This window comes from Sphaerulina musiva (assembly GCF_000320565.1).
Source record: "Sphaerulina musiva SO2202 unplaced genomic scaffold SEPMUscaffold_7, whole genome shotgun sequence".
Lineage (NCBI taxonomy): Eukaryota > Fungi > Ascomycota > Dothideomycetes > Mycosphaerellales > Mycosphaerellaceae > Sphaerulina > Sphaerulina musiva.
In genome coordinates, this window is record NW_016017389.1 from 1207557 (window position 1) to 1231241 (window position 23685).

Here is a 23685-nt window from a genome sequence, read left to right on the forward strand (position 1 = left end):
GTTATGGCCTCAGGGCTCAACTGACAACAGCATATCGAGCCAAGACTCAAAGAATACGATACCTTATATACCTATGGTGAAAAGGGAAGGTGGTGGCTGAAGATGGTTGTGGTTCCCCACATTCTGAAGTGGGTCTAGCAAGTCAAAATTCATGGTCTCCGCCCGCCACATACCCGACAACATGTACTCTGTTCATACGTTTTCAGATTTCTAAAGCTCTGGTATTGTAAACATCGTTGTCATGGCTCTCGCTCCAGGTTCTCTTCGCGGTGTCACTCAGTACGCTATTGCTCTCTCGACTTGCTCACCAATGCTCACTAACAGTCCAAGGAAAATCCTCCGCCACAGCCTACTTCGAGTCCCAGCACGAGATGTCCATGGCGCTACAAGATCACTGAGTACGAGCTGCATTCGGAATAATGTCTCTTCAACCTCGCCGCAGAGTGCCCGCGTTACTCAGGATCAGCCCTTCGACCCAGCAGGAGGCTCACCCAGAGCATGGACAACATCTGCCAAACCCGACCACTTCTTGAATCCCGCTACCTTTAGCGTCAGTAATGGTCTGTCAGGCGCCTCGGCTGCTGCTGGGCTTGTAAAGCACCCGCTCCCCAACTTGGATGACTCCAGCTCGACTGCCTCGAGATCACTACTCTGGGAACATGGGAAGCTCGTAATTTATGACACTGTCGAGAACAAAACGACAAGCATGTAGGTGACCTTGATCTCGTGGTCTACTCTCTTCCTCACGTGCAGTGCTGATGATGTTTCAAGACCTGGCCGGTGGCTCAGGTAAGTGGGTGGTTTGTTCCCATTCCGTCGCCCTATCTGATTCGCCAGGGACAATTGTGCGTGCTCACAGTGCCGCAATACGGATACGGCACAACGTCAGATTAATGTTTTCAAGGTATGATTATACCTTTGAGACGTTGACTAACTTGACTTCCACTGACATAGTAAAGGGTAATTTGGACACTTCCATCTCGGACGTGCAGCTGAGTGGAGACAACGATGGCCGAGTAGCGGTTACGTGTGAGTAGCTCTGGATGATTGCTCTGTGATTGCTTCTAAGTGATGTCTGTGTAGTCGGTGATGGACATCAGAGCATATATCCCGCTCGGGCTTTGCTAGAACGAAGGAGTAAAAACGTCACAAAAAGCAGGAATGGCATTGTACCGTGAGATTTGACCAAAGGCTTGCTGAAATCGATTGAGGGAGGCTAAAAGATGTGTAGGATACAGATTTGGACCTCCAAGATCGGCTCTGATCGACCTGCTATCCCATATACCGAAGTAGTGAAAGGGCCTGGCATGGCGGCACTCTTGCACAAGATCGTAAGAGGTTCTGCATACTCAACACTTCCATCTCTGGCTGACGCCTGAAAGCGTATCTTTGGGTTCTGCATGGTCGAAGACATGCCCGCAACTCCAGAAGCGACGGAAGGCTTTCTCGAGTCCATCGGCCCTATTCGAAACACGCATTATGGTACCCACGTGCCCTCCTTCATGCTGATGTAGCAAGAAGCTGACGAAAATCCAGGCGGCTTCTATGACTTCACTTCAGACCTCACCATGAAAGATACAGCTTACACCTCAGAATTCCTTGAACCTCACACAGATAACACATACTTCACCGAACCAGCCGGAATCCAAGCTTTGCACATGCTGTCGCACACAGATGGATCTGGCGGCGAATCCTCCTTGACAGATGGCTTCAATGCTGCCACACAATTATACGCTCAAGACCGGGAAGCATATCTCACCTTGTCCGAGATTGGCGTTTACGCCCACGCGTCCGGGAACGAAGGCATCAGTATCCAGCCATCTCAGGCTTTTCCCGTTCTCAACCACGACCCCGAGGCAGGACATCTCACGCAAGTGCGGTGGAATAATGCCGATCGAGCTGGCATAGCAGCAGACTTTGCGGGGGTGGAGGAGTGGTATGCTGCTGCGGAGAAGTTTGATCGGTTGTTGAGTGATGCGAGAAACCAGTATTGGTTTCAGCTGCAGCCAGGTCAGACCTTGCTGTTCGATAATTGGAGAGTGTTGCATGGGAGAAACGAGTTTACGGGAAAGAGAAGGATGTGTGGTGGGTATATCAATCGGGACGATTTCATGTCCAAGTATCGCATGACAAACATGACGAAAGAGGATGTTGAGATGTCGACCGTGTCTGGGTAATCTACCGTATACGGGGTATAGCTATGTATAGGCTATAGGTATGAGAGATATATATGTATTCCAAAACCCGAGAAGCGGGATTAGGCGAGGTGAAGCATAACTCCGCATTCCGGTGTAATGCCTGCCTGCATGTGCTTGTCAGCTTTCACGACTCCAGCTGACGTGTCTGCCTGATTGCGCTGTTACATTTATCGAGTACAGCTTCCTCCTCTCTTTCCTTCTTCTTCTTCTTCTTCTTATTCTCATCATCCTCCTCCAGACTGCCGAGCATACCATTGCATTTACAGTGAGTGAAGCTGCGACAATCATGGCGCGACGCGACAGTGCCATCGACGTCGTCAAGGACACCAACGACGACCATAAGCCGCCAAGACCACGACAATCGCCGGCATCGCTGCTATCACGGCTTCCCGACGAACTGCTGCTGATCATCTGGGAATACTCCGTCATCTCGCCCGAGCCACTCGACCTCAACTGTCCCTGCGACAGTTCCTTTGGGGGATGGACAGAAGCCTACTACAACGAACGCGAGGCCTGGGACCTGCGCCAACGCTGTCCGCCCTGGCAGCCCGCTCTCACTCGCGTCTGTCGTAGTATCCGCGCCGATGCATTGCCCATGTTCTACAAACACAATGCCTTCCGCGCCGGCTATTGCTACGAGTGTGATACGGAGATCGTCACGGATTGGTTAAAGGTGATTGGACAACAGAATCGGGAAATGTTGAGGGAATTTTACTTTGTCGATGCGAATCCGAGTCATGATCGATATAGTCCCAAATGTTTGAAGAGGGTGCTGAGGGGGGACGTGGTGCGAAGTCTCGGTGGAAGATTGCAGAGTACGTACACGAGCGAGGCGTGTAGGCATGATGTCTCCTTCGTGAGGAGAGATGGAGAGGAGATGGAAGGTGTGCAGAGGTTGTTTGAGGAACTGCTGTGGAAATGAGGTCCGCAAAGCGCAAGCTGAACTGATGTGGAAATGAGGTCCGCAAAGCGCAAGCTGGAATGACAAGTCTGGGGCGATGACCTTGCTTGCACAAGCAGTTGGATAGCTTGACCCGAACGGAGCATTGCACAACTCTGATTTGTGGAGTGACAGAAGGTGGCCTGCAGTATGGGGACAAACGTGGAATCTCTCTGGAATCCTTCCGATAGGTCTGGGCCTGTATCTGGAAATGCGTTATGGGAATGGGCTCAGTAATGAAGATGGTTCAACTCAGTCAGTCACATTTGTCCGAAAGTTGACTTGCGACATGCACAGTTGACCCGACTGCAGGTTTGGAAAGACTCCAAGCGTCGACGAGCACAGCTCGAGTTTCTCATGTCTTTCTCGCCCAGTGGGAGACGGTTGACTGCCAATATGCCTACCTATGGCAACAGCACGTCATTAGTATGTAAATTACATGTAAATATTTAGGTAAACTCGCGACTAGGTACTCTTCACGTCATGAGATGGACTGCTGCGTCATGTTACGGAGGTAGCTTGAATGGTGAGGTGAGTGATGAGGTGAGTGGTGAGGTGAGCGAAGGAAAAGGGGATCAGGCGACGTCAGGGAAACTTGCATACCTCAGGTAGGTAATAATACTCTAAGGGTACAGGTAGCCGGGTAGACCGATAGGATCTGGTTGGAACTAGGGATGTCTTTTTTCTATACGTCAGCAGTAAGTAGGAGTCACCTCCTAATAGAGACGTGATCTCGACTAGTCATGAAATTTGACATGGGTGAAAATCGTTCGAATTGGAGTTGGTGTGTGTGACTTTGTGTGATCATTGATGTACCTCCGACAAATTAGATCATTTCAAAGGCTAGGGGGTATCTTCTAGGTAACTTCTCATCACCTCCAGGCTCAGCTACCTTCTACGTGTAGTAGCAGCCGCTTTTCTCCTGCAAAAAGAATAAAAGGTACCAGGTATGAAAGAACCGAGATTCATGATCCTCATTTATATACACACAACTGCACAGCTTACTACCTCTACCTCTTTTCCTTCCCATGACAAAACAACCGTCGTAAAGTTGATAGTCGCTAGGTAAGGTACAGGTACAAGTACAGCTACAAGTAACTCTCCCTTTTAAATCCCACCAGCAGGTGCATAACTCAACCGATTCCTCACATCCTGACCCGCAGCCACGCGTTCCTCCTCATCACTAAACCGATCCGCCTTCTCAATAATCGGCGGTGGTTTTTCAATCCTTCTTCTCAAAATATGCCTTTTAACGAAATATGGCAGCCAGGTTTTGGTTTCATAGGCCAAAAATTCTTTGGTCGGCACGGAAAAGACTTGGTCGATTTCTTCGAGTGTGAGTTGTTTGGTTTCGCGGACAAAGGCGAATATCATGAACCATGCGATTAGATTGAGGGCGGCGTAGAAGCCGAAGGCGCCGGTTTGGGTCATTACTGTTGTCATTCGGGGGAATGTGAGGGAGAGGATTCCGGCTGTGGAAGGGGGGTGAGGATGTTAGTTTTCGTAGTCTGATGATGATATATACAGCCCTTGGGGCGATGATGATGATGATGATGAAATCTGGAACTTACCAAAAGTGTTGTTGATGCACACAGCCCATGCCATACCCTGCTCACGCTGGATGGTAGGGAAGACTTCTGCAGAATACTGGAATGCAACAGGACCTTCTCCCAACGAGTATGCGATCGTGAACAGGTACACGAAGAGCACGACGGGTCCGATTTGCGCTCCTTTGGATGCCGTGTCGGGAACTAGGAGCGAGAGACCGGCTGCGAGTAAGGTGATGCACATGATGGGGAAGGTAATCAGTGTGAGGGTCCTTCGGCCTTTGGTGTCGATCAAGAAGAGAGTGGGGATTGTGAAGACGACTTGAATCGCACCGTAGCCGAGCGAGGCGTAGAGTGCTTGAGTGGCAGTGTATCCGACATTGGTGAAAATGGTCGAACTGTAGAAGGAGATGACTAGGCATGGTGTTAGCTCACCGAACTCCGGGGAGGGGGGCCGGCCTTTTGGAAGAAAAGAGTTCTGTGGCTTACTGTTGATGCCGCACATTTGCTGTGCAATCATGACTGTGGAAGCTCCATAGTTTGCTCGTCGAATGCGAGGAATGGAGAAACAATCCCAAAGTCTGCTGAAGTAGGTGGTGTTTTGGCTCAATTTGCACTCCTCCTCGTAGATGACAACCGAGTAGTAAAAGTCTCTTGCCGCGATGATCGGATGCGCTCGTAGTCTACTCATCGAGGTGAAGGCGTCTTTCATGCGTCCATTCTTCATGAGCCATCTGGTGTTGCATCAGTCAGAGTCTGATCGACGAAATATAAGTGAGAGTGAACGATATAGGGGCATACCTGGGACTTTCTGGGCAGAAAAAGATGCCTACACCGAGAATGAAAGATGGAATGAAGGCGGAACCAAGCTGAAGTCTCCAGGCAGAAACGACAGTAACATCCTTGACAATAACGTTGGCGCAGAATCCTGCACGAGTATACGTGTTAGTGCTCCGAAGCTGATAGATGTGAAAGGCACATATCATATGATAGCCTTACCCAGGAAGATGCCGATGACGACCCAAAGCTGCCAGAACATCACGAGAGCACCTCGGATCCTAGCGGGAGCCATCTCAGCGGAATAGATGGGGACAGTGGCATTTTTGGCGCCAATTCCGATACCCATGACAAAACGAGCCGCGAAGAGTCCTTGCCATGACTGCGCAAACCCGGAGCCGATAGGGGTGGCAGTCAAGCAACATGCAGTGATGAAGATCTCGCCTCGTCGTCCAAAGTACTTGTTGAGAGGGTCGACAATGAAGGCTCCGCTAATCATTCACGATATCAGTAAACGTGTTGGGAATGAGGCGCGGGAACCGAGTTGGGGAACTACTCACATGAGACCAGCAGTCAAGAAGATGATGGAGTTGATCAATCCCACGATCCACTCATCGCGCTGGTTACCCTCACGAGCGATTCCAAACTCCTGTGGGAAGCTCAGGTTGGCGCCGTTCGAGCCCGTTTGATCCCAGCCTTGTGTTGCAGCTCCAATGGCACACAGCGATATCGAATACCAGAGCATCGCAGGCCCATGCCACTTGTGATCGCGCTCGTATGCCAAGGCATTGATTTGATCCTCGTCGAGTCCGTCGATCGCGGCGAAGCTGGTAGGATCGCGTGCAACGAGGGCTGCTTGGCCAAACAAAGTCGCCTTGTCTTGCAACCCGTTTTCCTCAGCAAACTTTCGAGCAGCTGCGACAACCTTTTCCGGCGAGTCTCGCTATACAGAGTTCAAGCAAAGTCAGTTAGTCAGTCCGTTTTGGTCTTGTCGAGTCTTGTCATGTCTAGCACGCGGCTGGGCATGCTAGGCGTGAGCTTGCCTGCTTGCTTACTTACCCGCAACGGATTCTCGACGATGTTCAGCGCAACCGATGCGCGCCGACCACTGGTGTCAGCTGGGCGTGCGGCAGACTCGTGGTACTCCGGCGGGTTCTTCTCGTTGTGCTCGACTCCAGTGTCGGTGACATAGGCTTTTTCCGCCATGATGAGAGAGAGTATAACCGGGCTGGTGGTGATACCTCTTGGGGGAGCAGCTCACAAGAATTGACAAGAAATCAGACAAGCAACAAGGGCGCCCAAGTCGAGGATAAAGCTCTTTATACCGGACGCCGCTCCCGGGGACGGACTGGGCACAGTGGCACAAATTCGTTCTAGTGAGAGCTACATTATTACTTTCTATTCGCCGCAGGGATTGACTGCCCGCATCCCCATGCCTCCTCTCCAAAATGCCCCCGCCAAGCGGCTGTGGGGTCTCCAGGTTCATATTACAGGTAGCGTTACTGCGCGTGAAGGAATGCATCCAAGCTCGGTGGACCAATAAGTGCGCTGCAAATCAGCCATCTGTTGGCTCGCGGGCCACGAGATGAGTTGCCAAGGCGATGGAGGATATGGAAGATGATGATATCCATTATTTTGGCAGCCGCTTTGCACCGAGCGAGTCGCATTGTCCGTCAGCTTCGTCGTCATGTGTTGTGGGCGTTGTGGTGGTTGTTGTTGGTTCTCCATTCACTCATCTCAGGCACCAAATGAAAATGCACAAAGGGCGGTCTTGGCCTCGTGTGCCGGGCCCGTGAGAGGCCGCCAGCCGAGTTTCGTGTTTTCTAGCTCTAGCCCTTGTTGCCCTTGTCCCTCAAAGAACAACCTAGTCTTAGTTCTACCACGCGACGCCTCATGGCTTGATCACATGCGCTCTATGCCCAATGCGGGATACCGGTCAGCGACAAACGAGCGGCTGATGAGGGCCGAATCCTGTGCCACTGCAACTTCGCGATGGCATGCTGCACCATCGGGAGCGCTCTTGAGGGGCGGGATTCCAGGCAACGAGGGCCCTCGGGCGATGAGAGCGCAAGTGAATAGTGTGAGAGAAAGGTTTGGTCCGAGGCTTCTACTCCATGTACCTGAGCTCGCCTACATGTTCAATTGGTGCCCGAGTGGTACCGTTTTCACGATCAGTTTGTGACCAAGCATGATTGATGAATTGACCATCGATTTGGCACATGGACTACAGACTACCTCCGTAGGCTGTCATCACTTCGTAAGCCGAGTAGAGAATCCAGAGTATGGATAGCCTGCAAAGCTGATGATACGAGACATCGATGATTCAACCATTGTTTTGCCCCATCATAGCTTATTCTGACTGGTGTGTCTATATTCATAATGCTGTGTGAGGTCAGTATGGGTTGACTTGGACGAATATCGAGGAAGACGAAGGTGCTGGGTTCTACTTACCCAATCCGTGCGTGCCAGATCAGCTTTCAATTAGAGAAATGTCAGCTTCGTCATTAGCATACTTGTGTTAGACACCATGTGAGCTTACCTCTGACTTGATAGTTCTCTTCGGCGTCCTCTACAATCTGCATATCCACATCGACAACCGCCATGCCTGAGCACAGCCATGCAGAGGTTAGTGATGAATATTTCCGACATGGGATATGCTAAGCGAGACATCATACCTTCCGCGCAACTACCGAGCCTCGTCAAAGCACCCGCGTATGGGACGCAGACCTGAGAAAGGCCAGCATAGCCCTTGCCCGGCGGACCTCCGGCATTGGAAAATACGATTGCTTAGGGAAATTAGACTTTTGTCTGGTCATTGTGGCGTAACTCAGGGACGGGAGCATAGCTTTAGCACTCACCGCATGTGTTCTCAAAACATCGTGCAGTCAACATCGAGTCCAGGAACAGCGCCTCTGACACTGGGTTGAGCGCGAGGCCCGCCTTGGAGCAATCGGAAAGTGTCCAAAATGACGGGATGATGAAGAGCTTCGCCCCCTTCGCTATCATCTCTCTAAAGGCTTCCGGAAAGGCGAGGTCCCAGCATATCAACAGGCCGACTTTGCCGAGTGGTGTATCGAATACAGGATGTTCATCCATAGAGCTGCTGGTCAGATGAAGTCTTTCGATATCACCCCACAAGTTCTTCTTCTGGTAACGACCGGCAATTTCGCCTGTGTTGGTAATGAAGTAGGCGACATTGAGCAAGCGTTCGTCCTCGGTACCGGCGTCGTGAAGCTCGACAATGGTCCCTGGAACGATGTTGATATTGCACTCCCTAGCAAGAGATATGTAGCCATCGAGATAGTGCTTCCAATGGGAGCACGCTTCTTTGAACTTCTCGTCGGCCGGCACCCAGTTGAGTAAATGATACTCAGGCAGCACAGCGAGCTTCGCATTCTGCTTGGCCGCCGCACGAATGAAGTCACAGGCTACGTGGAAGTTGCGGTCCATAGCCATCGGCTGTTTATGGCTCAGCTCGAGTTAGGAGGAGGTGTTGGGAGTAGGTGATATGATACCTTGGGCCACATCTGGATCACGGCCACTCTGTGTACGGGCGCCATGACGGACGGGGATAGACGCTGGCAGCGTGCCGCGATAATATAGATTCTGGGAAATGTATCACCGAATGCTTACCGAGCGTCCAATGCGGAGTTGGCTGCGGTGGCCTTGTTGGGAACGGTATTATGTATGCTAATGTCAGGTAGGCATGCACCGGTCACAGTTAGTAGAGTTGAGAGCGGCGTGTAGAACAATCTACGAAGTCAGTTCAACTTCCAAGGTTTTCAATCTCTAAATGGGGCGACGAGAGGGGTTGGTGCAGCGAAGTCATAACGCAAGTTACGCAACGCGGCGACGCGCGTGTCAATTACTGATCTAGTGTTGAACCCTAAAAGTAAAGACGCCAGCCTTGGCGGGTATTTCTCAAAATGTGTGTGGGGTGGGCGGGAATATTCGAACGACTCGTGCTTGTCTCTGCCTCTAGACTGCAAACCACAAACACCATCATGAGCCTTCGACAAGCCCCGTCCTACCAACAGGGCGCGCCGCCGCGGCAGGTCGATGACGATTCCGACGTCGAGGAAGAGGCATTGGCCAACGACTTCCGCGAGCAGGCCAACTTTGGCGGAGACGACGGATATGGCCTGGAACAGACAGAGTCGTTTGGAGGAGGCGCACAGGACCTACAGGCGCAACTTCAGGCGGCAGCGACACCGCTCGAGTACGGCGCATCGACAGAATTGAAGATTCAGAGCTACGACAGCTACTGCAACCTGTTTCACTTCATCTTGAACAGCGAAGGGCCTGTGGACATCGAGGTGCCATCAGTATGGATATTCGCCCCAGAAAGACGCGGACAAATTGATATGCTGACGGTGGTGTAGTACTTCTGGGCATGGGATGTCATTGATGAGTTCATCTACCAGTTTAACTCTTTCTGCTCTTTCCGCCAACGCGTGGCTTTTCAGCAAAACAACGAGGAGGAAATTGCGAACTTGCGCGAGAACCCGAACACCTGGGGCTGCTATTCAGTCCTGAACGTCCTTTACTCGCTCATCCAGCGGTCACAGATCAGTGAACAGTTGGCAGCACGGAAACGCGGCGAGGATGCTGCTCTATACGCTGGCGAGTACGGCAACAGGCCGTTGTACCAAATGCTGGGATACTTCTCTATCATCGGACTACTCAGGGTGCACTGCTTGCTCGGTGACTTTAGCCTGGCCCTCAAGACACTTGACGACATTGAGCTCAACAAGAAGGCCATGTTCGCACGTGTGATGGCTGCGAATTTCACTACGTACTACTACATCGGCTTCTCCTACATGATGATGCACCGATATGCTGATGCGCTGCGCGCCTTCAACCACATTCTCATCTACGTCTCAAGGACGAAGAACTTCCAGAAGGGTGCTCAGTATGACAGCATCAGCAAGAAGAACGACCAGATGTACGCATTGGTCGCCATCTGTGTCGCGTTCTATCCAACCCGGCTGGACGACACTATCCACACCGCACTCCGCGAAAAGTATGGCGAGCAGCTTACTCGCATGCAACGCGGTGGGCCGGAAGCACTTCCCATCTTTGAGGAACTGTTCCGCAGCGCTTGCCCCAAGTTCATCTCGCCAACGCCTCCCGACTTTGAGAACCCGCACTTGAACGTCGATCCAGTCGAGCACCACCTCGCGATATTTATGGAGGAGGTGAAGAACAACATCTTCACTCCCACTGTGCGCAGCTATCTCAAGCTGTACACGACAATGGACCTGACCAAGCTCGCTGGTTTCTTGGAGGTTGACGCCGACACTCTCCGTAGCTGGCTGCTGGTCAACAAGCAGCGCAGTAGACAAGTTCGGCACACCGGTGATGGTGGGCTGCTCGAGGGTGATATTGTCAACACCAGCGACCTGGACTATGCGATGGAAGGTGACATCATCAACGTGAGCGAAGCAAAGGTCGGCCGCAGACTGGTAGACTGGTACCTGCGCAACTTGGCCAGGACGTACTAGACAAAACGAGATGTCGTGAGACGGACATGCTGCACACACACCTCGCGGCGTTTTAGGTTGTATGAGCTGACGGCAGTCATGAAGGGTAGGGATAAGTTACGCATAGCAAGGCGTCCCGGCACGAAATGCACTTGCTCGACCATTGTCAGACAAATTGGTCTCGTAGCGAATGAAATTAAAAAAACGAACTACCATACAAGTATTATGAACAAGTGCACCCTTCTTCGTTCGTCATCCCTTGTTCGTAGTTCCTCGTTCTTCATCCCTTGTTCGTAGTTCCTCGTTCGTCGTTCATCATTCGTAGTCCCTCCATCCTCGTTCCGCGTTCCTCGCTGCTCGTTTCCTCCGTCTTCACCGGCCAGCATTGTCGGAAATCCCCACGGCCAACGTCTTCACCCTGAAAGCTCTTATTTCAATAAAAAGCAGCTGACCAGCAGCTAGCCAGAGATTGCCTCCACGAGAAACGACACTTGATCGCGACTGTCGTAGGCTATCTATCCACCTGTCACCGAGATATTTTAACGTCTTGGGGACATTGGTCGAGTGCCCAACGCCGCACGCCGCGTTTCTTCTGCGTCTTCTATCTCCACCGCTTTCGTGAAGCTTCGCACTCGCTCCACGCTTTCATCCATAAGGCGCCACGCCTCAGCAAGAATGGCGTGGAGTCGCGCAAAGCGGTTCGAAATTTCGGAATCGTTCTCCATGAGCTCCAAATTTTCGGCGGCCTGGTCTGATGAGGCGTTGGTGGCAGGGTCATTGCGCTGGATCGGCGAGTGGGAGAGAGGCATGTCGGGCAGATTCGAATGTGAAGGTGTCTTTGCTGGAGTGCCTTGCTATGGCAGAGATTTCTGCTCGGTGCTGTGTGGTGAGGGTGGGCAGGACAGTTTTGCGTCAGGTAGAGGAGAGCGAGAGAGCGTGTGACTGTGTTTGCTTCCTAGTCGAATGCTTTATGATTTCGTTTACTGAGTGACCGGCTTCCTGGTTCGCAGAGGGAACAAATGTGATTGTTGGGTTTGGTGGAAGAAGGCAAAGCGCGCGTCTCCGCAGGCCTGTAGACAGTCGTTGTGTTATGGTGCGCGGGCAGTCAATGTGTTTGTGTTTGGTAAGAGGTCTAAGAAGATCGAAAGATGACTCCAACATTGTTTTCTTCTCTTTGATCTCCACGCGCACGACACTTCCCACGCACTACACAATCCCCGCTACAGGCGTCAACATCCTCATTCATGCCGATATTTCCTAGTGACGAGAAAGATGCCATGGGTCGTTTGTGGATTATGGAGAGTTGTAATAGACGCAATCCGTGTGCGGTACACATCATCAGGGGATCTCACAGGATCTACCTATTTGGGACTCGAAGTTCAGACCAGTTTGCAGCTTGCTCGACTGCTGTTTCTCCAGCACTTGGTGCATGGTTGCAGCGAAGTGATGATATTGGAGGCCAAGCAATGCCATCTTTGCTTCCAGGTTGTTTCTTCACACATGGTTGCAGAGTAAAGCGTGGTCATGGCATCCCTCTCGTTTCTCCCGAGTGGCAGCACAAAATGAGACTGGGAAGACTGAGCAGCATCCTCTATGCATGCATGTACGAGGGGACATATGTCTGGCCCCTCTTCGTTCACTCGCGTATCGGTCCATCAGGATTAGGGTTATGCTTCAGCCGCAAGAAGTTGGGCCCTTTCAAGATCCGCTCGAAGATCGTCCACGCTCAGTGGAACTCGTCTGCTGCCCCAGCCTGACCTCTCGGCGAGCGCATATGCCTTGATGCTTTGCAGTGCTACCACTAGGAAGCCAAGCTCTTCGCGGTCGACATCAAACACTTCCCACCAATCCGTTTCTGGCAGCTTGGTATTGGTCTCTCTCGCGGCGAGATATATCGCAGCAGTGGCAAGAGCCGAGGGCTGATGTGTCAGATACAGCATTTGTGGGCTCAGCAACGCACTGTTCAAATGAGCAAAAGCAGCTTTGACCACAGTCTTGCCTGCTCCCGACTGAAAGGCATCTAGAGTCTGCAGATAGTTGATGCACAGCGTATGTGGCAACGCCACGTGAGTCTGATATCCCAGCACACGCAGGATACGGGCCTCAATGTCGTAGAGAGCATGTTTTCGCGCTTCGTAATGTCCTTCTGGCAGATGCCACGAGGCTCCAAGCTTGCTTTCAGACTCGGTCGAGGCCAGCTGCCCAGGTTGCAAGCTCGACACATACTCGAATACAGTAAGTATTTGCCTTGCGCTCACAGGATGTGCTGAGGGTTTCGCGGTCAGGTACAGAGCTGCTGCTGCGACATTCTGTGCCATGGTCAGTTGCGATCCTCCACTATTATGAAGTCCAGGGGATATATGTTGAGACAGACCTTTGAGTCATTCTCCAGCAGACTGCCACCATCAGGCCCCGTCCAGAAGCGTTGCAGAATGACAATACATTGCGCTATGATCTCTTGTGGCAGACGGAGCAGGATCCCTGCGGCCTGCACGAGGCGTGAGGTCTCGAACCGAATTGAGTCTTCGAGGTGTCTCGGTACACCGTCTAGTTGACTTGCAGACGTTTCAAGCTGTAGTGATGACGCTAGGGGATTTAGGAGGTGTGAGAGGCCCGAGACCGAGGGCTCTGGCGCCATGATCGGCGTGCGGGAGAGCACCTTGTTGTTATGTGGCTGCTCGCGTGGGAGTCAAGGGCTGCTCGGTGGTGGTAAGAGGTAGAAGGTTAGCCGCCAGGCGAAGATGACGAAGACGCTAGGTCGGCCGGTATGTTGGTATGAATAGATATGTTGGTGGGTAGTAAGCGCGCGGCCTTGAGTCGGCAGCAGCAGCAACAGCAGCGAAAGAAGTCAGTGAAGGCTAGCTGCGTCTTGAATAGGTCCGGGCCGTGGAGTGATACCAGTGACCAGTCTCGTGGGGAGGAAATAGGTCAGGATGGTGGGAGAGAAAGTGGGAAATAGGCTGAGCCAAGGAGGAGGAGGAGGAGTGGAGTGCACGGTATGAGGCGTGAGGTGGTGGTGTCGTCTGGTGAGTCTCTCTCTCTCTGTCTCTCTCGCTCTCTCTGGTGTGAAGGTAGGAGTTAGGAGGTATCAAGTATGGAAGTAGACGCGCGAAACATACGAGGCTTGATCGTCGTCGTCGTCTGATTCGTGCATCTCGGCGCCCGTGTGTGCATATGGAAGCGCCCGAGCGAGACCAGTCCGCCAAGACTCCAGCAAAAGCACTTCTCCCTCGCCGAACTTCACTTTCGATTCATTGCCTACAGCGCCTGAAACGCTGCCTGTTTCGCCCGCGCTACCGTCCACACTGGCCTCCACTGGCCTCCACTCCCTCTCCAGATGAGCCAGGACGTTGGCGAGCCGCTACAATATGCCCGCACAGGCGCATTCAAACCGCCCATCACGCTCGCTGTGGCAATGGACGTCTTGGGATGGTGATGGCTTGCAGCTGTCACTGAGACCATCCTCTCTAGCGGGCTCGATCGGTGTAGGAAGCTAACCGCTCATTGCCTCTGTCAGTCTCAGGCCCGGGGAACAGAGGCGATTCAGGCCAGAACGTGGTATGTATAAAGAGCCTCGTGTCTGCTTCATGGACCTGCTCGACCAGCTTCACTATCCTGAGCCCGCCTCGCATCTTTTTCCCCTTGTTCCTACTGTCCATCACATTCTTTCGCTCTGAGAGCACTGCATCATCTCCTTTTCGGTCTAGAAGATCATCTTCCACTCTTTGGGTCCGGTATCCACCACATTGTACATCACTTTACCTTAGCACGCAGCCCCAGACAAGCTCTTCAGCATGAAGCTTCTTCAGTCACTCCTTGCTACTGCCAGCGTCCTCGGCTTGGCCAGTGCTGCTCCCAAGCTCAATGGCCGTCAGGCTGATCCGTACACTTGCGCCTGCAACACGCCACCAAGCTATGCCAGCACAGTCACCGAGACCAAGGCACTCAGCACAGTGACCCTCACCTCAACCGCCACCGTCACTCACACCACACACTACTCGGGTACGCCCGAGTCGGACACTCTTTTCTCGCCCACGCAACCAAGCGAGGCGGCCCCACCTGGATATGGAGGAGCTACAACAACCGAAGCAGCATCGAGCAGCGGAACTGCGTTCACCCTGCCTGGCTCTACTGGCTCCTACAGCTACTCGGTCGTCACCATCACTGTTACAAACGGCGGCGGTGCGGCGCCTTCCGTCGTTACCTCGAGCTCGATCGTCCCAGTTTCTTCAAGCACAGCAAATGCCGTCTCGTCCTCGGTTGCGGTGCCACAACAATACAGTCAGAAAATTGTCACCATCACCGTCACCAACAGCTATGGTCAGCCGTCTGTCTCAGAGTCCACGACCGCTGTTCCGGTCGCAAGCTCTCAAAGTGGTATCATCATCACTCCCGTCGCTAGCGAGACTAGCCAGAGCTCGCTTGCATTCACCACTGGCACTGGCATCCTCTCTGGCGGCGGCAGCTCCAGCACAGAAGTTTCGCCGGTGGAGACCTCTCTTGCTCCAGGGTACTCGGCTAGCGTCACTCAGATTACGACAACGTTCAAGACCACTTGCGCAGTCAGCAGTGTCATTACCACTAGCGGAACGACCATGACAACGACCTACGACTACTCTACCGTCTCCACCATCACCTCTACCATACAGTCCACAGTCACCGTTCGCCGTCCCAGAAGTAGCACAGAAGTTTCGCCTACTCAAGCCTCTTCTGTGACTCCCGTCTATGCCCCTTCGGGATACGCAAGCCGAAGCTTGACATACTCTTACTCCTTCTCTTCCAACAGCACGGTCGTGTCTCCAACGGGCACTGGTGTGCCAATGCCCCCTGCCGGATTCCCTGGCACTGGATATACCACGGCTTCATATTCCTCTACATCTTCAGCTACGGAGCAAAGCCCAACTGACACGACATCGTCTACTGGCTACATCACTTCGTCTAGCTCTGCCATCGTGCCCAGCTATCCCTATCCATCCGCGAACAGTACCATCATTGGCCCGACAGGGAGCGCACCTTCGGTTCCGTACGTTCCACCGTACAGCTCTACTGAGGTTTCCCCAGTCGGCACTACTGTACCGACACCTGAATACGGCAGCACGGTCACGGTCTCCCCTGTTCCGTCTCCGAGCAGCGCCGCGTACAGCTATGTGCCATCTGTGAGCTCGACTGAAGCCTTGCCTGTGGAGAGCACTTCTTCCGTTATTTCTCTACCGAGCAGCGCCGCGTACAGCTATGTACCACCTACGAGCTCGACCGCAGCCTTGCCTGTGGAGAGCACTTCCAGCAGCGCTGCATACAGCTATGTCCCACCTACGAGCTCGACCGCAGCCTTGCCTGTAGAGAGCACTTCTTCCGTTATTTCTCTACCGAGCAGCGCCGCGTACAGCTATGTACCACCTACGAGCTCGACCGCAGCCTTGCCTGTGGAGAGCACTTCCAGCAGCGCTGCATACAGCTATGTACCACCTACGAGCTCGACTGCAGCCTTGCCTGTAGAGAGCACTTCTTCCGTTATTTCTCCACCGAGCAGCGCCGCGTACAGCTATGTCCCACCTACGAGCTCGATTGCGACCTCGACTGTCGAGACCACTTCCTCTGTCATCACATCATCGAGCAGCGCTGCATACACCTATGTGCCACCTACGAGCTCGACTGAAGTCTCGCCTGTCGAGACTACATCTTCTATGAGCCCATCGTCCAGCAGTGCGCCATACAACTACGCGCCATCGTCTTCATCCACTGTGATGATCCCTGTGGCATCAAGCTCGCCAGTCATGCCTCCAGCTTATGGCCCGGAGACCACTCTTCCCTCCTCGACAGAAGTCAGTCCGGTTGAGACGAGCTCGCCGCCAGTCTATGCTCCCGGCTATGGTGTCCCATCGAGCAGCAGCACCACCCTGGTGTCTCCAGACATGCCAGCTCCCACCCCACCTGCTTACGCTAGGCGTGCTCGCGCCTTTCGTGTCTAGAACCTGATGTATTGATAGTCCTTGTGGAAAGTTACTGGTACACGGAACGTAAACTTGATATAGATCATTCTTGCTGGAAAGAGTATCAGGACTCTCGCTATCGGAGCAGCATAAAAAAAGGGTTGGAAAATTGTAACGTATATATGAAACATGAATCGAGTTGATCGAAATGATCCGATCACTAGCACATTTGTTCCCACTTCAGCCATATGAAACCCTCTTTGATAAATGCGCCCACCGCCCAGACAACCTCGATATGTGAAAACTTGACCACTGGCACACCAGCACATGTCTGCGAACAGATGGTGCAGGGAACATCACGTCGAGAGAGCCTGAATCAGTACAATTTCCACTTCCAGCGAGCCTTTGCGTTCTTTGCTGTTTCGCCACCACCACCACCACCATCACCATCACCAGCAACAACACTCCAGATCCTCTAGGTAGGTAGGTAAGTACCATACCAACTTCCACTTTTCCAAAAGCCAACCCAACCCAATCTCCTCCCTCCTCCCTCCTACCCCCCTCATCAACCCCCCACAAGAATTCAATAAGCCATCCCATCCAAAATCTCCTGTAAATCCCCTTCTTCCCCATTCTCACCGCCTGTCTCCGGGTCCAAAAATTCTCCCACCAACCATAAACTCCCACTGAACAGAGCTTGAATCAGCCAAAGGAGATTTTCGCGAGAGAGACCTGTGAGGGAGAGGAGGTCTCGTTCGGAGATTTGAGTAGTGGTAGGTGGGGGGGACATGGAAATGTTGTTGTTTTTAGTTTTTTGTTGATTTGTTCGTTTGTTGAGTTTTGAAAACTCTTTTTTTTTGTTGGTTTGGGTGTTGTGGTGGGAGAATTTGAGGGGATGGGATGGAGAAGGGGGGGTTTTTTTGAGGGTGTACGTAGGTGGTAGGTGGTAGGAGGTAGGTCGTAGTCCGCTGCGACTGAGGTGGTGGTGTGGTCTATGCTAGGGATTGGCTGAGATTGCTTGTGATTGGCTGGCTACCCACTTTACTGTGAGGTAGAGGTAGGAGGTAGTGAAAGTGGGGGAAGGCTGAGGACGGGAATATGTCTTGGCAATCGGTATAGCTACATAACGTACATGTACCTACCATACACTCGACGGTGACCTTACATCTTTTACACCTGTATGGTAGTAGTTGATTGTAGTCCGAGGAAGCCGCATTGCTTGACTTTGTTATAGACTGCAATCGTTGAGCCTCACAAAACAGTAAACAAGTCATGTCATTTCGTGGATGCACATCCTTATTATCTGCATCACTGATGCTGTGGCTCTGTCGTTATATACCGCTAAGATCCAATCTATACTCGGAACAAATCATACATCCTCACCCCACTGGCCTTGTAGACTACTTCCGTGGCCGTCCTTTTGGAGGCTTTCCTTGCCGCATCGTGCTCTTCCTTAAGCAAGATAGAAAAAGGACGTGTCCTCTTCAGGTCTTGTTACCCGTCGTCATAGCCTTGAGATCTATTCCTTCATTTGCAGTTACAAACGTCTCCAGTTGTGGCCTCGCAGCACGCTCCATCTTCTCACTCTCCATGGGGCTCCCAGGATCATGCTCAAAACTGAGATCGCCAATAATATAGGTCGGTATATTGACGGTCGTATCTTTGGTCGCCGATGGCAGGGACTCTTGTCGTTTGGGAACTGTAGTGGCGGCATCAGGGCCACTTTGACTGATCGGCAACGATGGCAGAGGCGCCGTGGGCTGAGGACCCGCGCTCCTCTCAAGTGGGCTTGTTGTGGGGCCCTGTTCAGCTCCAGTTCCAGCTTGCAATGCGGCCTGGGCAGCTGCAGCGCCGGGAGGTAACTCCTTCTTCGGCATTGGGGCGACACTCAAATCGATACTGTCAGGATTCTCGGAGACAGACTTCGATGCTGCGGCACCCTCAGCAGCCAATGAATCAGCAGGCCGACCAGCACCGCTTCCTGCTCCGTGCAAGATCGAGGACGATGGTGCAGATGTCAAGTTCTCAGAAAGCGAAGGAAACTCATTGCTGGAATGGCCAGTCTCGCGAGTGCTGGGAAAGTGAAGGTACTCCTCGATGATGTTGCTGCTGCTACTCAGCCGATGCGTGGGTTCTTCTCCACTCGTTGGGGGAAGAGCTGGTATCGGAGCTGTTGATGGAGGAGAGGTGGGAGGTGTGTCCTTTGGAGGAGGAGTTGGAGGCGGACCAGTCGAGCTGTTTCGACTCGCGGTTGGACGCGACGACGTAGTCATCAGGGGGTTGTTGAGAGAGAGCTTGCCGTTCGTCTCGTCGGATCTGAGAGGAATGGCTGCTTGGTGATCGAGAGTGGGCTGAAGGTTGACCTGTTTTGAGGCGTGAGCTGGACCAAGTTCGGCAGACGATGGAGACGCCTTTGATGCCCGCACTGCCACAGATTCTGATGACGACGGTACGCGAGATGCAGTAGATGGAGAGGCATGAGGCTCTTGACCACGTGGCTGCGGCTTTACTTTCTTGCTCTTGGCATTTCTGCCATTCGTTGCAGGCATCTCGTGCACGCTCGGGATTTGCTCACTTTGCTGTCCTGGTGGTTTGCTGCCTACCGGCGCAACCTTGGTGTCGTATATGGTGTGCCGCATTTTGAAGGGAGCAGATACTGGCTGTTGACTCTGCAGGCCCGCGGCTGCGACAGGTGCTGCAGGGCTGACCCTCGCATCAAACACAGGATTGCGGATCTTAAATGGCGCAGGTGTAGGACGGGTCGCGCTGTCCACAGGGGCGCCCTTGTCTGGCCAAGCTTGAGTAGGCATACCGTCGGCTCCTAGTTGTCCAAGTCGTGAATCCCGTGATCGATACTCGCGTGTCTTGAATGATGAGCTATGCGTGCTACTGCCGGAAGGCTCGAGCGGACCAACTATATCTTCTTCGGGCGAGTCGAGGTCCGAAAGACGAGTGCTCTCTGGGATACCACCAGAGACCGGACGCGTACTTGACTTTATAGTATTCGTCTCAGGTGTAATAGATTGGGACGCTAACGGCGCCGGGATGATTTCATTCTCGGACTTGAGCACTGATACCGGCGTCTCCACCAGGGAAGCTTTATGTCCCGCACTGCCGCTGGACTCGCGGCCGGAGCTGGTTGGCAGCTCATGCGCAACTACTCCGAATGCGTTAGGCATCTCGAAGTCCTGGTCTGCCCTAGAGCTATCAGGTTGCTTGACGCTATCCAGCGTGGTTGTTGAGGCATCGGGAGAAGCAACCTTGCCATCTCGGGTAGTGCTCTTGACTTTGAACGGATATGCCACGACGCCGTTGTGTGGCCGCGAATTGCCGGCGTTGAGATATGTGTTGTCCGATCCTGGTACTTTGAACGTGCCCTTGGCTTTGCCAGCTTCAGATATCGAAGAGGGCCGCTCCCGCGCTTGAGACGCAGCAGGAAGGGTCGGCGAAGCTCGCCCTTGATTCTGTGCAGAAAACATTCGTCAGCCCGACGTGGAGAAGGTTTGATCGCCGTTCCTTCCTAGCGCAGCGGCGAATCATGTCCCTGTAGTCTAGAATTCGTAGGCACACCGACTTCCGCGACCACGCCAGCGCAGTCTGTGGTAGCCAGACGTTTCGAGTGATATTCGGAAGTGATATTGGGCAGGGACGGGGACTTCACTTACTTCAATGTCAACTCCTGCGTCGTCACCATTCGTCCTGCCACTCTTTGAGTTTGGGTTCAGGTTACTCATCATCAATGTGCCAGTGCTCATGGTGCTGAGCGGCCTCGCATAGTTGACCTTCATCGAAGCCGCACTGGAACGGCGACTGAGGTCCCAGAAGCCTCTGCCTGAAGCGCTATCGGAACTCAGCGGCGACACCACATTCATCGAGTCGCGATCGCGATCATTGGTAGCCTGACCCTCATCCTTGACCCGTCGATATGGACTTCGCGATCCGTTACTTTTCGAACTCCATGGGGAGGTAAGCACGCTGGCGCTAGATCGTCGTCGCCGCCGTCCTTCGTCTGCTTCGGAGAGAGGCACGGCAAGCTTGTCGTTGGTCGCGGACCCTCTTGCTTCCCTTCCAGAGCCCGCACCTGCTAATGCATTGGCTGTTCCCGTGTTTTTCACTCCATCGAAGCCTGCGGCACTCGGCAGAGTAACAGTGCTGGCAGCCTTACTCACAGGTCGGTCTATTCCGCTTTCCTTAACATCATTGACCTGTTCCTCGCGTTGTATTGTGCTCTCGTCGTGTGAGGATCCCCAACCAGACCACATCGCAAGGCCCCATGATTTGCCCTTCTTCTTTTCACCAGGAACGCTGCCCTTGGTCCTGCGATTGACGAGCGCTGCAGCTGGCGGGTGCTCTCCTGGCTCCATTTTATCGTACGATTTCATCTCTTTCAACTTCTTCTTCTGCAGCTTTTTGATTTCACTCGCAAATTTCTGTTCACTCTCCGCCCTCTTCGCCAGCCACTTACGGACTGGTCCCGATTTGATGGCTCCGATCGTATTGCGGTCCAAGTGCAAACAAGCGATTTCTGATACTAGTGGGAGGGGAAAGACGACGCCGTGTCGGTTTACACGCTGACGGATCATGTGGTCCTTGAACGGTGGTAGGTCGTCGCCTGCTTTGCCAACTGCTCCGATGGAAGTCAACTTGAATTGCGTGGAGGTTACGCCCTCGGCACCAATACTGCCGAAAGAATGGCTGCCCTTCCCATACTCGTTGGGATCCTCGTTGTCGCTGATGATCGAAACTGCATCGTCGTCGAGAATCTCGATGGACCTATTCTGAGCTCGAGCAAGTGCCCATGCACCAAATTGAGCCACAGAACGGTACATGTACTTTGCTGGTCGAGTGAAGGAGAGAGTGTGAGGCACATGACATAGATCCTCCCACACTTGCAACTGCACATCCGTCCCGGGATATTGATTTAGGACCGTGCGCTGGGGATCGTACTGGTCCAAGACAGCCTCGCTAGGTGGATATTGTCTGGGGTTTGCTGCCTTGTGGGCAAGATAGATTTGCTCGTCCCTCAATAGCTCTGCTCCGCCAACCTGAATCAGCATAGGAGGCAAACCTCCGAGCGAAGGCTGCTGTACTGGGGATACTAGAGGGTGGGCTAGTAGGTCGTTCTTCGCGTACATCTGGAACTGCTGTCGAATAATCACAAGCTTGTCATCAATCGCGATCTCAAGGCGTGGGCCCATTCCCGGAATTTGGTTGATTTGCGTGTTTGGATCCTGCCCTTCGACAATGGCTTGCGCCTCACCTGTTAGTTCTGTTGTTTTATCGCGACTTGTCTTTGAGCCCGTGGCAGCTGCATCGGTTGCAGGGAGTTCCACGACGTCGAAGGGCCGGTCTACGGGCTGTGTGAACTTCCTCTCCTGCTTTTTCGGATCCTCGTCTGTAGTCGGAGGTGGTGGCCAGGCCATTGATGGCTTGTGATGAAAACCATGCGGAGGAATATAGTCTCCCACACCATCGCCTGCCACTGAAGGAAACGAGTGTGCCAAATCCACCCACGGTGACAGCAGTATCGTGCCCGCAGGTAACGGACAGCCCTGGTCTCGCAGCGTCACGAGCATGCTCAGTACCATGCCGCCTCCGGCACTGTCTCCGGCAAACAAGATCTGGCTGGGCTCGAAATGTTCGAGGAGGTAGAAGTAGGTCGCAATGCAATCGTATAGTCCGCACGGGAAAGGAAATTGCGGTGCCAGGCGGTATCGTGGTGCAAGTACTCGTGCCTTCAACTTGCGAGCGTGCCGTTGCATCTGGTAGCGATGTTCGTCCACAGATCCTTTAAGCAGGTCCATGGGTCAGCAGGTTTCTCACGCACGCACGCACGCCCGCCCATTCAGTCGCATCAGCATCTTACCAAAGTAGTACGCGCCTCCGTGCACGTAGAGAATCACGCGATCGCACGGCCGTCCCTCCCGTTTGCGCTCATTGTGATCCTTCTTCATCTCAATCCACTCGGCATGCAAAGCACTCTCTGGTCTCCTCCACTGCCACCATTTCTCGCCTCCCACCTTTTCTAGTCCATGGCTGCCAAGCTGCTTGCGTATCACGTTGGCAGACCTCGTCAGGAACTGAGGTGGTACCTCGACGTCTTGAGTGCGCACCCATGTCGGGACAGGAACCCATTGTGCTGTGAAAGCCTGCAGATCTTCGACCGAGTGCTTCGCGCTGTAGTCCAAGAATTGTCGAATCAGTCGCAGGCCTTCGTGGTAGGAGATGTGCGCAGTCGGCTTCTGTTTGAGTGGTTTTCGGTGCAGGTAATGTGAGAAGTATGTCTCAATGACCGAAGGGGTCACAGCAGTGGCCACGCCGAAAGTGTTGAAGGGCATGGCTGAAGACCTCCCCTGTCGGTCTGGGCGGTCGACCGGTCAGCGTGGGACCCGTGGGTGGGTGAGTACGTGGAGTCGTCGTTTGTCGTCGTCGTCGTCGTCGTCGTTGTCGTTGTCGTTGTCGTCGGCGGCGGCGGCGTCCGCAGCTCGACTATTGTACAGGAAAAGAATCAAAATTACTGCAGTATGCTCATCACTTCTCGTCTGATTGTCTGGTCTGAGCTGGTCTGGCTCGAGTCCAGTTCGTGCTCAGATGCACATTCAATGCCTCCACCACGCTATGTGCCTCGGAAGCCCGCGATTAAACGCCATGCAGGTGCAGTGTGACAAGAGTCGTATGCGCCCCAGCAAGCCGATACTGGATGGATGGGGTTCTGAAGGAGGAGGAAGAGGCGAGGTTGATGGACGCCGAGTGGCACTGGAAGGCTAAGGGGGGGAGACGATGGTTGTAACAGGTTCCAGAGGCGCACGC

The 23685-nt window shown here is 53.2% G+C and overlaps 9 protein-coding genes across 9 annotated transcripts; 4 read left to right on the forward strand and 5 right to left on the reverse strand.

Annotated features, from left to right (window-relative positions):
• Positions 1-232: 232 nt before the first annotated feature.
• On the forward strand, positions 233-2624 carry SEPMUDRAFT_150317 (Trimethyllysine dioxygenase). Its single transcript, XM_016906087.1, has 9 exons — positions 233-279; positions 331-708; positions 772-789; positions 838-904; positions 960-1029; positions 1084-1174; positions 1232-1331; positions 1383-1482; positions 1537-2624. Exons 1-9 carry the CDS (start codon positions 242-244, stop codon positions 2175-2177), a joined length of 1503 nt encoding a protein of 500 aa, XP_016759487.1. The 5' UTR covers positions 233-241; the 3' UTR covers positions 2178-2624.
• On the forward strand, positions 2485-3120 carry SEPMUDRAFT_48148 (uncharacterized protein; the record flags this gene model as incomplete). Its single annotated transcript, XM_016909056.1, has 1 exon — positions 2485-3120. One exon carries the CDS (start codon positions 2485-2487, stop codon positions 3118-3120), a length of 636 nt encoding a protein of 211 aa, XP_016759488.1.
• SEPMUDRAFT_150318 (uncharacterized protein) lies at positions 3022-3595 on the forward strand. Its single transcript, XM_016906088.1, has 2 exons — positions 3022-3389; positions 3445-3595. The coding sequence occupies exons 1-2, from the start codon at positions 3357-3359 to the stop codon at positions 3589-3591; spliced, it is 180 nt and encodes a 59-aa protein (XP_016759489.1). The 5' UTR covers positions 3022-3356; the 3' UTR covers positions 3592-3595.
• Positions 3596-3899: 304 nt separating this feature from the next.
• SEPMUDRAFT_150319 (Sugar_tr-domain-containing protein) lies at positions 3900-6733 on the reverse strand. The gene is made up of 7 exons (XM_016906089.1): positions 6522-6733; positions 6023-6405; positions 5685-5953; positions 5487-5613; positions 5175-5419; positions 4710-5099; positions 3900-4610 (listed from the first exon to the last, which is right to left on the reverse strand). The coding sequence occupies exons 1-7, from the start codon at positions 6666-6668 to the stop codon at positions 4246-4248; spliced, it is 1926 nt and encodes a 641-aa protein (XP_016759490.1). The 5' UTR covers positions 6669-6733; the 3' UTR covers positions 3900-4245.
• An 827-nt stretch (positions 6734-7560) lies between these two features.
• On the reverse strand, positions 7561-9201 carry SEPMUDRAFT_150320 (carbon-nitrogen hydrolase). The gene is made up of 6 exons (XM_016906090.1): positions 8978-9201; positions 8321-8921; positions 8138-8248; positions 8002-8067; positions 7914-7936; positions 7561-7844 (listed from the first exon to the last, which is right to left on the reverse strand). The coding sequence occupies exons 1-6, from the start codon at positions 9020-9022 to the stop codon at positions 7806-7808; spliced, it is 885 nt and encodes a 294-aa protein (XP_016759491.1). The 5' UTR covers positions 9023-9201; the 3' UTR covers positions 7561-7805.
• A 252-nt stretch (positions 9202-9453) lies between these two features.
• Positions 9454-13449, forward strand: SEPMUDRAFT_150321 (eukaryotic translation initiation factor 3). Its single transcript, XM_016906091.1, has 3 exons — positions 9454-9787; positions 9845-13254; positions 13320-13449. Exons 1-2 carry the CDS (start codon positions 9467-9469, stop codon positions 10964-10966), a joined length of 1443 nt encoding a protein of 480 aa, XP_016759492.1. The 5' UTR covers positions 9454-9466; the 3' UTR covers positions 10967-13254; positions 13320-13449.
• Positions 9454-13583, reverse strand: SEPMUDRAFT_164883 (cyclin domain protein; the record flags this gene model as incomplete). Its single annotated transcript, XM_016908137.1, has 3 exons — positions 9454-9787; positions 9845-13254; positions 13320-13583. 2 exons carry the CDS (start codon positions 13581-13583, stop codon positions 12613-12615), a joined length of 906 nt encoding a protein of 301 aa, XP_016759493.1. The 3' UTR covers positions 9454-9787; positions 9845-12612.
• SEPMUDRAFT_118666 (uncharacterized protein) lies at positions 11485-12418 on the reverse strand (the record flags this gene model as incomplete). The annotated part of the gene is made up of 2 exons (XM_016901449.1): positions 11485-11795; positions 12307-12418. 2 exons carry the CDS (start codon positions 12416-12418, stop codon positions 11485-11487), a joined length of 423 nt encoding a protein of 140 aa, XP_016759494.1.
• A 4556-nt stretch (positions 13584-18139) lies between the features above and the next one.
• On the reverse strand, positions 18140-23213 carry SEPMUDRAFT_157418 (uncharacterized protein; the record flags this gene model as incomplete). The annotated part of the gene is made up of 3 exons (XM_016907732.1): positions 18140-20339; positions 20541-22663; positions 22703-23213. The coding sequence occupies 3 exons, from the start codon at positions 23211-23213 to the stop codon at positions 18360-18362; spliced, it is 4614 nt and encodes a 1537-aa protein (XP_016759495.1). The 3' UTR covers positions 18140-18359.
• Positions 23214-23685: the final 472 nt, after the last annotated feature.

What these genes read in the sequence shown, in the direction of transcription:
- SEPMUDRAFT_150321 (XM_016906091.1), top strand. Translation starts at nt 9,467, where the DNA reads ATGAGCCTTCGACAAGCCCCGTCCTACCAACAGGGCGCGCCGCCGCGG. An exon ending in TGGACATCGAGGTGCCATCA is followed by an intron (nt 9,788 to 9,844) that starts GTATGGATATTC and finishes ACGGTGGTGTAG; the next exon opens with TACTTCTGGGCATGGGATGT.
- SEPMUDRAFT_150318 (XM_016906088.1), top strand. Translation starts at nt 3,357, where the DNA reads ATGGGAATGGGCTCAGTAATGAAGATGGTTCAA. An exon ending in CAGTAATGAAGATGGTTCAA is followed by an intron (nt 3,390 to 3,444) that starts CTCAGTCAGTCA and finishes CAGTTGACCCGA; the next exon opens with CTGCAGGTTTGGAAAGACTC.
- SEPMUDRAFT_150317 (XM_016906087.1), top strand. Translation starts at nt 242, where the DNA reads ATGGCTCTCGCTCCAGGTTCTCTTCGCGGTGTCACTCA. An exon ending in TGGCCGAGTAGCGGTTACGT is followed by an intron (nt 1,030 to 1,083) that starts GTGAGTAGCTCT and finishes ATGTCTGTGTAG; the next exon opens with TCGGTGATGGACATCAGAGC. An exon ending in CGGCACTCTTGCACAAGATC is followed by an intron (nt 1,332 to 1,382) that starts GTAAGAGGTTCT and finishes GACGCCTGAAAG; the next exon opens with CGTATCTTTGGGTTCTGCAT.
- SEPMUDRAFT_150319 (XM_016906089.1), bottom strand. Translation starts at nt 6,668, where the DNA reads ATGGCGGAAAAAGCCTATGTCACCGACACTGGAGTCGAGCACAACGAG. An exon ending in GCAAATGTGCGGCATCAACA is followed by an intron (nt 5,100 to 5,174) that starts GTAAGCCACAGA and finishes CACCATGCCTAG; the next exon opens with TCATCTCCTTCTACAGTTCG. An exon ending in GTGCATCAACAACACTTTTG is followed by an intron (nt 4,611 to 4,709) that starts GTAAGTTCCAGA and finishes CCCCTTCCACAG; the next exon opens with CCGGAATCCTCTCCCTCACA.
- SEPMUDRAFT_150320 (XM_016906090.1), bottom strand. Translation starts at nt 9,022, where the DNA reads ATGGCGCCCGTACACAGAGTGGCCGTGATCCAGATGTGGCCCAAG. An exon ending in TGATCCAGATGTGGCCCAAG is followed by an intron (nt 8,922 to 8,977) that starts GTATCATATCAC and finishes AGCCATAAACAG; the next exon opens with CCGATGGCTATGGACCGCAA. An exon ending in AGAGAACTATCAAGTCAGAG is followed by an intron (nt 7,937 to 8,001) that starts GTAAGCTCACAT and finishes TCTAATTGAAAG; the next exon opens with CTGATCTGGCACGCACGGAT.